The 14921-nt window shown below is 38.5% G+C and overlaps 1 protein-coding gene across 1 annotated transcript; it reads right to left on the bottom strand.

The window, feature by feature from the left end:
• Positions 1–41: 41 nt before the first annotated feature.
• On the bottom strand, positions 42–14473 carry scinlb (scinderin like b). The gene is made up of 17 exons (XM_079349151.1): positions 14303–14473; positions 12068–12255; positions 10646–10800; positions 8216–8377; positions 7417–7566; positions 6797–6886; positions 5825–5957; positions 5645–5733; positions 5280–5495; positions 5049–5182; positions 4819–4909; positions 3702–3872; positions 3447–3621; positions 2676–2791; positions 2422–2499; positions 1996–2056; positions 42–827 (listed from the first exon to the last, which is right to left on the bottom strand). Exons 2-17 carry the CDS (start codon positions 12246–12248, stop codon positions 667–669), a joined length of 2163 nt encoding a protein of 720 aa, XP_079205277.1. The 5' UTR covers positions 12249–12255; positions 14303–14473; the 3' UTR covers positions 42–666.
• Positions 14474–14921: the final 448 nt, after the last annotated feature.

The following is a 14921-nucleotide window of genomic DNA, read 5'->3' as shown; positions in this document are numbered from 1 at the left end:
GATTTAGGTATCTCATCAATTGAAAACGTTCACTCAAAATACAGGTTTAAAATACAGGGAGTTTTATTTAAAAGCCATCCATGTGAGCATTTCAGGGTTGACACAACTGGCACATGTACGAACCAAAGAAAGCATTTTAAAATTCACAAGTACAGAAAAGGATAAAAACAATGCAGCATGCAACTTCTACAGTATGTCTACAACCATTAAGTACCATGTGTAAACAATAAGTGCAGTATGGTGTTTTTTTACTTAACATTCATTATGGGGCGGGACAGATAGGAGAGCACAATGATGTTTTCTGAGTGCAGAGCAGAGAGCAGAGATAAACAGGATATAATTAGATATATCTTCAATTCCTGTTTTGTATTCATGTTTGGGGCTTGGATGAATATGTGAAAGGCAGAAGCTGATGGATGCAACAGATCAATAAACCACTTCGAACAATATAAGATACTGTTCAACAGAAAGTCATTTGACTTATGTAATGATACGTTCCTGAATTTGTAGTCTGTTCCACTGCAATGTATGCGATGCAAAGAGGCAGCCATTCAATTGGATAACAGTGATTACATTTTGGCACTTAGGGATTGGACAAAGATAAACAAAAGGGCAGTGAGTGCAGGTAAAAACTCTGAGAAAAACAGCCCGAGTAGCTAGAGGTGTTTAGAAAAAGGCACGGATTCTATCCAGCGGATCTTTCTCCCACATCTTGGTGTCCCAGGCCTGGAACCAGCCAGTGAAAGTTGGGGGTTCTGCCCCTTGTTTGATGGTGGTGATGGGCAGTCCTTTGCGACCGGTTGGGTCTGAGTCCACGTAGTCTTTAGCTGCATAAAAGGAAAATAGATAAAGGGATAGTTTGTTTTTGTAAACACAACAACAGAACATGTTCAACAAATGTAACACAATAACTGAAAACAAACATTTTGTAAAGACAGTCTAATTCTGCATAATTTCTTTGCATGCTTTTCTGTAAAGAAGGAAATGACCAAGTAAGTCAGTGTTCATTTTATGTTTGTTTTTTTTTTTAAAGACTGTGGCCTTTAAAAAATCCAGCAGAAACTGATAAAAAAATATATCCTTTATGTATCCCACGAGGGAGTATCAATTCCACAATCTGCTGTCAAACATAATACACAGACATAGGCTCAACACATGCACAAACAGAATCAATGGACATGGACTCATGGAGAGATGTCAGAGTGAGGGGGCTGCCCAAAGTGAACGTTCTAAAGCGTCAATGCCTTGCTTAAGGACACCTCTCTGAAAGGGCAATGACATCTCTCAGCTGTTAAATCAAATTCACAGACTTGGTCTGCACTGGAACTGGAACCCAGGAACCCTGTAATCCCCAAACCAAGTCCCTAGAAACTGAGCTAGCTAGAACTGTTCAAATATTAAGTTAGTGTTTCGCTTTTGTCTTCATTTCTGAAATAACATGTTTTGCTCTCCGTGGTTTTACCTTTTCAAAGCTTTTAAAACTTTAAGTTGATTTAGACATGTTTCCGTCCACATCTGTCAATCATGTGATCCATGTTCCTTTTCTTTATTTCTATTTACCCCTTCTCCATTATTTCACTACCGTTTCCTGATTTGCAGCACCTATTTTTACCCCAGTGTTGCAGGCTAAAGCAGTATGAAATATATCATAAATCCCCAAGCTAGAAACCCAGTATCAAACTACCCTAAAAGCCTGATTTAAGAGAAATGAGTAATCAACATAAAAACATGTTTGACTGCCACACAGCAGCCTGAATTGTGGCAGTTGACTGCATAGTACAAAAGAACAAAGGATATGAATGAACTTAAAATATATGGTCTGTGATGATAATACTCTGTTTACCATATTGTACCTGTCTGTATTGAAGGCTAGTCAAGTGCATAAAACACAGTTGATGACTGTGTAAAGTGCCTTTCAGCAGCACATATCTACAGCAGGACAATCTGATCCGAGTGGCACATTTGTTCTTTTCTGCAGGGTTTAATGCAACAAACCTATTTTGGGAGCTCCAGTCCGTTCCTCTGCATTAGCATCGTTTCCAACCCAAAGGAAGATCTACAGGAAACAGGAATATACTTGATCACTCAAACTGTCTTCTCATACAGAGAACTGTGTGTTTATCCTTTAAATGTTTTCATTTAAGTCTCTAATTTCCAAGAGGACTTTTTACACAATAAATTCAATTCAAAAAACTTTATTTGTCCCCAGGGGGCAATTCAAAGGCACATAGAGCAGTAAATGAACGACAGTGCAGCTATATTAAAATGTACCCAAAGATAAAGTGTAAACAAAAGAATTAAGTGTCAAGATGCACATACAAAGTTAAAATTAAAACAAACAAAAAAACATAAACATAACATAACATAAAATAAACGTGCTTTTGCAAGATCTTTTGATGATCATCAGAGAGTTTATCTCACCTGGTCCCAGGTATCCAAGAGCATGACATCATCAGTCGCCAGATCTGACTGATTGAAGTCTCCTGGTACCTCTTCAACCTGACACAGAAAAAAACTCAGACTGACTGTGTATAGATGATTTTACATTTGAGAAGTCTACATTAGCATTACTGTGTATTTGGCATAAAGCAGATCATTTTTTACAGATCTGCTCTATATAAACTTCCTTAGTAAAAACAAACCCTGCTTTTATCATATCTATGTGTGTGACTTACGCTCAGTCTTCCTGTTTTGTTGGAGCAACCGAACAGACGTGGAGGTCTGATCATGTTCCGCAGACTCTTGGAGGTCTGATAGTCTTTCTTACCTCCAAGAGTGGACCAGAAATCAGCTGTGAGGGAAAATAAAATCAAGGCAAAGCTATTAACCCCAAGTACTTTGTCTCATTTTTAACATTTTGTTTTCATTTTCATTTCATTCATTCAGTTGCTGGATTTGGAGCCAATCAGCAGGAAGAAGAACATCTTTTTATCACGTTTACGAAAAATCAATTTAAAAATGGAGCAGTAGTTGTCAAGCAAAATTAGCCCCCAGTATGAAGAGATGAAGCATGTAGTGATAAGACATGACAAATGCCACAATCTTTTTTTGGCGTTTTGGAAGTCTTGTTCTTTTACCGGCCTATGTGACAAAAAGTAAAGTAAAAGCAGTCTATAACTTTGATAGAAACCCTTTAACATGTGAATTAACATACATGAAAGATTTCACAGGGGGAGAATACCAATGCAACACACTGTATATACAGTTTTCTCAGTTTCTTTTCAAGGTAAATAGTTACCTAAAAGCCTCGATAATCCTTTTTTACATTGCTTAAAACATCACTTTTAGTAGATATATAGCAAAATAGATTTTGTAAGTTTGTTTTAACAAATACATAAAAAACTGAGCTAACATAATGATTTCTCCTTCTCTTGTCATTTCAAACACAATTTATGTTATTTGTATGTGTTTTAAATAAATTGTAGAGTTGTATAGGGGACACTCACCTGGCTCTTTGCCCTCGGACACTTGGCTGACGTTGCCCCCCAGGTAAGCCGCCACATGTTTGGCAGCCTGCATCTCTTCATCACTGGCACCAACCCCTCGCCACACAAACAAGGCGCTCGAGGATTTGAGAACAAAAACATCGTTGGTGTTCAGACAGGATGCAGTGGCCTCCACCTAAACACACATGTGGACCAGTGAGAGATGGAAAACACTAATCTCTCTAGTCACAGTGTCCGGCAGGCACATCATCTCACCTCCACAGCCCGGGTGGCACGGGAGGAGCTCTGCCGGATGTGAAAAAGGCGAGTGCTGCCAGCTTGAGACTGTCCACTTTTACGTGATGTTCCTCCGATGTGGATGATCATGGGTTTGCCCTGAAACAGACTCATGAGGTGTGGAGGCTCCAGGCCCTGAGTCACTCTCACCTGAGGAGGAAGTCATTAAAAAGTTCTTTATATATATATATCTATATATCTATATGTGTGTGTGTGTGTGTGTGTGTGTGTGTGTGTGTGTGTGTGTGTGTGTGTGTATTTGAATTATATTTGATTTCAGAAGCACCTATACCTTGGTTTACACTTATTTCTGTACATCTAAAAATCAATACCTATGTTTGTACTCCAGATGTGTTGTCCATTCAAACATAACTTTGATGTCAGAATAATTACAATATTGAATTTCAGCGGGGGCCATGAGTGCTACCTGGTTTTTACCTAGTAGTATTTATAGTAAATTAGCTGAAACATACAAAACCTTCTGCAAGGCATTTTGAGGGAACACTATCAATATGCGTAAGGGTATCCTTTTTAATTGTCACTGTGTTTTAACATTTTACCAGGTTTGACAATGAGCTACTGGCATAAAAAGATCAACCAGCAAATAAGATGATTTCCCAGCATTTGTAAGCTGAATGAAATCAATATGTGGTTTGAGTTGAGTGGAACCATAATGAACAGTACAGTGACACCGCCATCTGCTGGTTGTTTGGGGTTTGTTGTTTTCATGGCAAAAGAGCAGGTTTTTTTGTTTTCTTGGTCCGCTAAGGCTCCTCCCTCTTTATTATTACTTTAAATAGATTCAAGAGAATGCACCTGAATATTTGTTTTTCAGCAGAGGTGACTTTACATTTCAAAATCTGAGGGCTACCTCTTCGTTTCTTCCACAATCCTTGTCTTCTACTCAGAATATTGGTGGTACAGTACTTGTGTTTATTCACGACAGCTTCGAGAAAATAAAACTAAAATAATCCCTATTAATATTGGTTATTATTCCTTTAATACTCCTGAGTCAGGATTATTACACTGTACAGAATTTGAGGGTGGTTTTATGAGTGACATTAAGGTGATCAGTGCGTCAGTGTCAAGCTCTAACCTGAACCGGGGATCCACCCATTGAGTCATCAAGCTGCACTGTGAGGAAGGCAGAGGCAGCCAGTTCATCCTGCGTGCACTTCAGCCCCTGCCTGACACAGTCACACACAAACAGTAATTTACAGATCTTTCTCATCTTAGGCTGGGCGTGGTGTGTAAAGTGTGTCCATGCTCTGCTTCCCACTCTGTTACACAAAGTATACAGTACACACGTTTGTGCTGAGCTCTCACCAGGTGTAGATGATGTGCTGCTCACGGCTCCCCTGTCTGTAGCTGTAAAGAATAAGATAACAGTCTCCACCGAAGAAGTGACCATAACTGGAAGGATCCACAGGCACCTTGTCGCCGTTCTCAACACGCCATATCTAAAAACCAAACCACATTGTGTTTTCCCCTGCTTTACTGCTAAAAAATTTGTGTACAGAGTTTTTTTTTTAAAAAACATTCATATTAGCCTCATACCTGGACTTTGCCCTTTCCATCATCCACCATGCCGTGTTGTGCTGCCATGGCCTTGTTGGAGTGCAGGGTGGAGGCATCAAAGGGCACCTGATCCACTTTGGCTATGCGGCCAATGGTGAAGGCCTTACTGGGACCTGTAGTCTCATCTTTGTCCTTCCAGTCGCTGAAGAATTGCTTAAACAGTGTGGTCTCAGCTCCTGCAGGAAGCACTTGGATCTGCATTAAAAAAACATTGTAGCCTCTGTTTAATAATGTGTATTCTTGTCATGGAGACTCCAGTAATGACACTAATTCTGCATAAACAAATGAGCAGCTTTTCTATAAGAGTTGAGTTTTCTGTTAGTGTGTGCACCAGTCAGTTCTACCTGTGTCTTGTTGGAATATCCCTTGTCTTTGATGAACTTCTGACCTGCTGACATGGCTGCTTTACGCTCTGACATGTTGGCCTTGGGACCTGCATGGCGCCAGAAAAGACTTGAGGTGATGAAAGGTTCATAATTCTCTAAAAACGCCTAAAGTTATGGTTATTGAATGGGAAGCTGTACCTTTCCAAACAAAGATGTTCTTGTCCACCCCGTTGTCCAGGATGTAGCACTCCTCCTGGGACAGCATGACCTGTTTGAAAGGACTGGATGGAGCTACAACTGACACCTTCATTGATCCAGATGCATCAGAGATCTACGGACAGAAGAGATAGCATCAGGTACCAGCTCTGTTGTTAAGAGCGGACAGTGAAGTGAGAACATCCACATCATTCAAACCCAGTTTAGAGTCATTTTTATTAAATGAACTACATTCAAGGATAACCAATCAGAGGAATGATCTTTTCGGGTTAGCATCAGAGTTTACCTTTTTGGTAAAACATCTTGTTCAATGATTTATAAATCAGCGCATGAATTATTGAAATAAGTGTATGTCAGTAAGAACCATAAGGAATGGATTCAGCTCATAGTATGCAAACCTAGTCATAACAAGAATTTCTAACAATTTCTACAACTACAAGGCTCAATTTCCCCATTATGCCTCATGAAATGTGAATAAAAAGTATGAATTTTCCACCAAGATGTCAAAGTTAAATTTACACTCAATGGGCATTTGGTTTTGCACACTTCTTAGTAGGCTTTAAACAAAAAATCAGCAATTATTTTTAGTTCAAAGGTTGTAATTTTTTCCTTAACATCCACGGAGAAGTTAGATATTCTTCTTCATGTTAGTTAATGATGTAGTGGTGGGTGGTGGTGATTTACTGGAAATGCATTATATTGAAAGTTGTGTTTATACTCTTTCCCTCTAATTTATGTTCTTTTGCAGTAAAATCATGAAAAACATCTCTCAAAATAATGTGATCAACTTTCACGACACCGCATGTTAGCAACACCTGGCTGAAAGCTGACGTAGTGAAATCAATACCTCTGTGACAGAGTCAATAAAAACTGAGGCTCATCAATTTGTAAAGGCAGAATAACTGGTCAAGCAGTATATAAGCCGTTATTCAGTGTAATTGTTGACTTTATTACCATGTAGAGGGCGCCCTTCTTCCTGTTGGAGGAGTCCACCTTCTCATCGTCCTGGGTACCAGGGGCAATGTTTGGCATGGGCCCCAGAGCCTGAAGAGCAAAAGGAATGAGTTAATAAGCTCCTTAGCTTGTATTCATTATCACCATTATCAAGTATCTTAAAATAAATGTGTTTTGTTTTTCATAAATTACTATGGCAAACTTGATAAGACTCATTTTGCAGACTTTCCTCTATAACTTCTTTATGATTCAAAATCGATTGAAATAATTTTGTCATCTTGAACCCTTCCACCTCATCTCTCACTCGTTCTCTCTCTGTCTCTTTCTCTCATGAAGCCTCTTGAATGCAGTTTACACTCCTCTCGTGTTGTAAAGAAAGAGAAAGAGTTTTCAATGCTGCTTTGGCACACAGTTGGCACAAGTGCAGGCCATCACAAAGGAAGACATTGTCTCCACCCGTTCCCACGCTGATTAACTCAGCATCTTTGAAATGCATCATAAACCCTTATAGCTTTCATGAGTCATCACCTTTGCTGTGAAATCTTCAGTACATAGTCAAGATTCACCAGGGTGGTAAGTTAATGAAGTTAGGTATGAGAATGTGTGTGATCGTGTGCCACCTCTATGATTGCTGCCGGCTCTTCCCCCTCGTTCACAACATGCAGTTTGGCTCGGCCATTTCTCTCGTTATCCCTGATGTCGATGGTGACCTGAGCAGCCTTTAACTTCTCAAAACGGTTACACTCACTGCCGCACCACTGATACACATCCTGCAGGAGATGAAAAAACAGAGAACGGATATTAAATAGAAATCCTGGAGATTGAATAACATGCTGATTTGTACGATAAATTTAATAACTTGGCTATAACTGAAGAGCATTTGATGCAACTATTGACAGTGCAGCGCAAAAAAACCAACCACTATTAAAAGAAAAAATACACATTAGTCCTTAAATCATGGATTATGAGTGACCATGAACAGATATTAATGTATAATGTGAATAAACTGGTTTTACAATAATAAAGGCTGTATTATTGTGAGCTCCTCATGCTTGGATAGGGAACTGGAATTCAGCCCTCTTATAGTGGCCCCAATAAGCAACAATGACCCTATGGAGAGGTAATGGTTGGATGTCAAAAAACATTGAATGGCTGCTGCTTAAAAATAAAAACCATAAATGTTTGGGGGAATCTTAAAGATTCTTACATCAAAGCTCCCGTGAGGGGTTTTCAGCTGGTTTTAAAACAGACTGAAATGAACTCTGCTACCTCTCAATAATCTACAAATTCTCCAATCAAGACCATCAGCATATTTATCAACTTAAATAAAGTAATGTAAAGTAATGCAGTATCATTATAACAGACACAGCATTGGTTATACAGTTTATGGAATAATCTAAATAATAAAAGCTATCTGACCTTTCCCAGATCAATAATGAAGCAGTCTCCTTTGTTGAAGCTGGACCAGGACATGTCCACCTCTGTGGCTCTGATGGTCCTCCGACCCTTGACGTGCAGCAGTCGCTTCACGTTCATGTCGTTGGTCACCACATGCTGGAAACCTGAGGCCACACCCCCTTTCTGTTACCAAAAAATGATCAGTTAAGTGTGGTCATATACTGGGGAGACTTTAATCAACTCTCAGCTACATTTGATGTGTACATATGTAAAGTTAAAAGACAAAAAGCTCACAGTGCCTTTCACAATCACTGTATGTAAGCCTAATGTTTGACATAAATGAACCACTGGGAGGTTGGAGGATGGAGGTTTAGGAAAAGAAGTTCCACATTTGCAGCACAGTCAGGGTGAAATGAGCTTTACACAACACCAAAAAACTTCAATGGACCCAAGGCTGTAAATGTGTCTTTCAAATAATGAATTTTACATGTATGATCCTACAAAACACAGCAAACAAAGCAAGTAAAACTGATCATATATGGAGTAATTGATACCAACATGATGCCCACTTCTGCAAATGAGGATCATGTCTGTTCTGTTAAACAGTCTGGTACCTTGGGGACAGGGTTTTCTCGCAATGTGCCATCCTTAGTGAAGCCAGTAGACAAAATAGGTATTTAAAAGACATGAAAATGCATCACATAAAATAAGAAACAAATGCACTTTCTGCTGGTGAAACAAGCAATGTGAGTGTACTGATAGATGAAATTTGAGGGGCCTTTCGAGCTGTTGAAACTTAAAGTGCGATAAAGCCATGTCCCTTCATATAAATGAACTCTAACCAAGAGGGACTTCCTTGTTCTTAACATTTCTGCAGCGGGTTTAGCATTTACCCACAGAGTCTGCTTAGCATCTGGATGAGCGGTTTTTAATGAGGCTCCAAAATAGAAACCACATTTATGCTGTTTGTGCTTTTCTCAAGACAGAGACAGTAAAATTTTCCACAGCAACAATACAAGCTCTGTTTAGTCTAATGGAAGGATTGTTTCACCAAAACTATGAAACTGTAATTTGGTTTAGTTTTGCCTCTTTTCTGAAGAACATAGTGTACATTTGTGAGTGTGTGTATGTGAGCTGGGATTCTGCACATGTGTTTCCATGCTCCAAAGTTGGCAAAAAAGCAGTAAACAGGAATTTGGGATAATTATAGCGAACTAAAGCCAGAAGGGGTTTGGATGGTTTTCATTTAAATGAAAAACAGACGGCTGGTAAAAGAAAAAAGAAAAAAAAACAAAGTGGTCTGGCTCATGTCTTTTAAAATGTCCTTCACTGAACAGACGTGGTTGCCTGGGTTACAGTCAGTCAGTTAGACACACCCTGAGAGTGCGGGTAATGTTGTTCTTCCTCTGAACTTCAGACTCAATACCTTCACTCTTTGGCAAAGTGCACCGACTAATCATTAAACACTGGAGATATATTAAGTTCAAAGAAACTTTAGACACAGTTTCTTGCTCTTTAGTATGTTTTGTGTCACCATTATGTCCACTGTTAATTCTATAGAAGGTACCTAATTATTATTCATGAACCTCAGTCTGAAGACACAAGAGTCATTGCCTCATACTATTCATGGAGTAACTATAAAGAGACATTGTCCCCAACCATTTTTAAAAAAATATAAAACTCTCTGCTCAAACAACATTTGTTTGTTTGTTTTTTACACGTAAGGGCCTTAAAATGTACTATGAAGTAATTTCAACAAAATTAGACTTAAACCATGCTAGTAGCAGCTTCATAAGGAAATACTTAGCTATAGCTAACATGCTAGCATATTCACAACGAGAATACAGACGTGCTAGTTTTTAGTAACCAACTTTTTTTTGACAAGCAAGCATTCCAGTATTATCATCATTGCTTTGTAACTTGACCTTGAGAGTTTTTAAAGGTGCCTTTAAATAAAATACATTATTATTGTTATTATTATTATTATTATTATTATTATTATTATTATTATTATTATCATTGGTGTTACCTATTACATGCAGGAATTTCATTATTAAAAAAATAGACTTCATTTGATACTAAGGCGATATGACCAGCCATCATATTATTGTTGTGTTAGCATGCTAATATTTTCTTTATAAGCCACACAAGCATCTATAAGTGTTGGACAAATCTGCTGTGATGGAGCTACATGACAGTTAAAGGATATTCAGAGGTTTGACGACTATTCAGATCGGAACATTTCATGTTGATCTAAAAGTTCAGGTGCTAAACTAAACTTAAGTGGTGAAAGTGGTGGACTGACCCACATGAATCCATAGTATCATCAACATTATTGCTAAACACAAACCACAAACAAGACATAAATCCAAATAATTACAAAATGTTATGCATAGAAAAAAAACAATCATTTAACCAGACCAAATGTGCCTGTTGTACAGTGAAGCTCACCTGGTACTTGATTCCTGATCTGAAGTACCCCACAAAGGTGGTTGATTCACTGTTCTGCACCTCCCTGTACTGCACAGGACCACCACCCAGGAAGTCATCCAGCTGAGAGGAAAAGATGGCAGCCGCTCCACTCTCATCCTGAGAACACTCATCCCCTAATAAAAATACATTTTCAGCCTTTAAGAAAAGTAAACTTGAACTATTTTACAGTAATACTAGAGTATTATGTTTCTCATACTCAGTGAAAACTGCAGTATTTTAGTTTCTTCGTGACCTGATGGGACCTCTGAGTAATGATTGGAGAGTCTGAATCACTTAAACCACATCTGCAGCAGAGGAGCTTTGTATCCTGTTATTGCCATCAGATGGCACACAACATGGATAAAAGTATTCCGTTGCTGTGCATGACTAATGGACAGACCCCAGATTGAGGGATAAAACATCCTCCTATTGTTCCTGCTGCAACAACTCAATGCTGCTGCAACAACTCGCAGAGGATCTGCTTTGTATGCAGCTTGTAGAATAGAAGTGGTAAGAAAAACTGCAAACATGCTGTTGCCTGTGTCTGTGGCCTGCAGGGTTTTCCCAGATGTGAGTCATACAGTGGTTCATTGAAGGTCTCTGTTATGATTACATAACTAAAGGTTTACAAAGCATGGAAACAACATTCAGGATTTAAAGTAGTAAGTAGTAGTGTTTGCTCTGTATAGACCTGAAGTGAGAGCAGGAAAGGAATTTCACAACCTGGTGTGACTTTTAGTGGAAAATAATTCTCATGCTAACGGCTCATGCTGCAGGCAATGTTCATGCACTAAGATCAGCTTCAACAGACTTCAAGTCCCTGTAAATATCCCAGTTAGAACAAGGTAATGATATGAGGAAGCTTCAAGCTTTTATTTCAAAAATTTTATTACCAGTAGTTAGAAAAATATCAGAAATTTGGGTCACTATTTTTACAAAGGAGTTGGTGGGGGTCCTTAGACTAGACCATTTGAGAAACACTGATATAGTACACTTTTGGAATTAACACAGTTAAACATTTTGAAAGTCTCATACTACCACTTAGACACTCATAAAAGAGATTGCCCTGTAACAAAAGTAACTCTCAAGAGAAATCTAATCATAACAAAACACACGTCGAGAAAATCCAAACAAGTGCAAACATAGTTGAATGCTTGAATTTCCCTCGGGATCAATAAAGTATCTATCTATCTATCTAAACATAAGGGAAATTGCTGCAATAAACGTGTTTAATCAAAGACGAGTTTTACAAAGAATGCTCTGCAGGGCTTCCAGTTCTGAGAACATAATGATACTTTATAAAAGATTTTAATAAGCTGCATGTAAAAAAAACAAAAACAAAAAAAAAACAATCACACTGTCCTAAAAGAATGAGATGCTAAGTTTGTGTGGAAGTCTTACCCAGCCACATGTGTATGGTGTAAGAAGGAGCTGAGGTGGTGTAGAGCAGCAGGTAGGCGTCCCCGGTGTAGAAGCTGCCGTGCAGGGCTTTAGGAACCAGCTTCAGGTCCATGTTCTCGATACGCCACACCTGCAGCCCGGGCTCCTTCCCTGCAGTCGCAAACTCCCGATGAGAAACCATTATGTCTCTGGGATGAGATGAAAGGAAGGGGGATGAGAATAGATGGGAAGATCCAGCAGGCCAAAGGAGAAAGAGTTTTGATATTTTTGATTTGCAAACTTTGCAGCAAAATCAGAACCAAACTTTAGGAAGGGTGCAGCGAACAAGAAAAAAATGCATAATAATGTGCATCATCTCGTGTTTCCTGAATGGGATGTTTTCTTAGAGTTGTTGGTATAACTGAGAGAGACACAAACCCACAGTGGTTATAAATACATGCGTTATCATGACAGAGGGCCTCTTACCTTATATGGGTGTTTAGTGTAAAGACCCAACCAGACTAACTAGTTCTTTAAGCTGTAATTAAAAGTGTCATGAGCAGTATTGCTGCTGTTCACACATCAGTGAATTGCTGAGACGCATTAATCATTGTGGTTTCTAACTTTTCTTTATGATATTTTCACTATGTCATGAGAAAAAAAAAACAATCAATTTGGAGGGTTAGAGGCTCTGTTTATGGTAATGTCAATGTCTAGTTAAACCTGTTTGGTATGTATAAGTGCCTACAAAAACAGGGCTAATTTCTAAAAAAAATAAAATGCCACTTAAAGTTTTTAGAGAAAAAAAAACATCTCATAAGATCTACATTAAAGCCCATAAGCACCATAGCATTGTCTGCTATAAAGAATACTTTACTGATGAGAGATTGATGCACTCTGGACATATTAAATCATTTCTAACAATAAGCCTTCAGAGGAGAGATAACACTTGAACACACATGACCTTTGACACACGCATAATTTGTGATTTTATAACTGATACAAAATTCAAACTAAACATATTATCCCTGTATTATTACTGCACGAGTCTGAGTGCTTCAACAACTGTTTATGAAAATGTTGTGATTATTTTGATAAACTAGAACCACTATGGAAGTTAAGAGATTATTCAGATTTTCCAGATTAAACAAGATTATAAAAGAGATTACAAATCCCTCTGTAGCAGCAGGATTATTGCTGCAGTGAGGTTGGCATCAACTGATGACACAGGATGTGCAATGTGAACTTCCCCTATCCTCTGATAGTTTAAAGTTTTGAGCTATGGTGTCCCTTTAACTCTAGCCTTTATTTTATATTGATTAAAGGTTCAAGTAAAAAAAAAAAAAAAGGTTAAATACCTGCCATTCACACCAACCATAATAACCCAAACATACATCATCACCACTTAAAGGACTCATTTGCATTTTTTGTAGAGTTTGTTCAGATGTGAGTAGCCTCAGTAGAATCCGATTTCAGTCTGCAGACAGAAAAAACCTGCAGAGCACTTACTGTAAGAGACTGATCAATAAATGCTGCATAATGGACAAAATGTTCAAATCACTTAAAGTTATGCTGGTCTCCTGTCTGGAGCTTAATGCACTGTTTATAAAAGGGTGTGACAACATGTAACTCTATTACGCTGCAGATCTGTGTGCTTTAATGAGAGACACAATCTCGGATTTTCTTCTGCTGGTGCATGATTCATTATGTTTCATCTAATAGCCTATGTGCATTTGTAAAAGAATTTACGGACAAAAAAGTCTTGATGCATTCACGTCGCTGTCTTTAGAGTTCATATTTAGCCTTCTATTTACACAACTTAATCTTTTTTTTTTTTTACTAGCCTCTTACATCACAGCCAAACTTCTACTTCCTGTAGCCTACTTAATTGCAGGTTTTAAATTACAAAATAAAAGCAGATAGTGACAGAGATTTCCTCCCATAATATAAACATAATCATTCATGTTCGGATCGCTGTAGTTCCTTTCCTGTTTTTGTCGCTTTAACCAGCTGTGAGCCAAACAGAAGGAATGACCGAGATTTTCCACAACTGGAAACCCTCCATTAACAGACTTAGCAGTCCTGAAACAACTGGAAAGCCTTGCGGGAGTGAAAAAAAAAATCTGCTATTTGCGACAACATTCTCTCATATGAAATTATGCGTGATTAAATGCAAAAGGCTCATCATAAACGTTTTGAAAGTCCCTTAAAGTGACAAAACCAGCATGCATATCTAAAGAAGCAACGCAAACTCACAGATTGAAGGATGAATCACACAGAAGAAAGAAGCAGGAACACTGGAGGAGGCTGGAGATGAGGGAGTGAGCTGTGTCTGGATTAGTTTTATGTTTTAATGTAAAGTAGGCTACAGCAGGAGGAGGAGTAGAAAGAGGAGGAGGAGGAAGAGTGAGGAGGAGGTGGAGAAGGGAGGCTGGTCTGTCGGAGGGCAAGAGAGAGATCTGATTGGTCGAAAGGAACAGCAAAGACGAAGATGCTTCTGTAAAAGGTGTGACAGAGGATTTGTTCAAAAATTGCATCTTGAATGTGTCGCGATAATTCAGGAATGACATGTAATTGTTTAGTTTTTTTAAATTAATTTAATTTCTGCGTGTGAACTTCACCCTAGGTGCTTCTTACTTTTTTAGTGTGCAGGTGTCAAAGTGCTCAGATAGGTGGGTACAAAGTTCATCAAGTCAGAGATTCCTCCTGAAGCAGCACTTGAACAGTCTTAGTTCATGAAACTTGACTCCAAAAATACCAGCAAGGGAAATGTGCCTCCCTTTGGTTTCCTGATTTATACTGTGCCCTTTATGACATAACAAATCATGGCACACCTACATGGAAAACTTTTCGTGAAATTGATCCAAATTTAAAT

This window comes from Symphodus melops, assembly GCF_947650265.1.
Source record: "Symphodus melops genome assembly, chromosome: 7".
In the NCBI taxonomy this organism is placed as follows: domain Eukaryota; kingdom Metazoa; phylum Chordata; class Actinopteri; order Labriformes; family Labridae; genus Symphodus; species Symphodus melops.
This window is presented reverse-complemented; position numbering and strand designations above follow the sequence as displayed.

Bases quoted from the DNA above. Each gene is read 5' to 3' on its own strand.
- scinlb (XM_079349151.1), bottom strand. From the start codon at position 12,248: ATGGTTTCTCATCGGGAGTTTGCGACTGCAGGGAAGGAGCCCGGGCTG. The intron at 5,183-5,279 runs GTATGAGGCTAA...TTTGGTTTTTAG, and splicing joins ATGGAAAGGGCAAAGTCCAG to ATATGGCGTGTTGAGAACGG. The intron at 828-1,995 runs GTTTGTTGCATT...CCTTTTATGCAG, and splicing joins GACTGGAGCTCCCAAAATAG to CTAAAGACTACGTGGACTCA.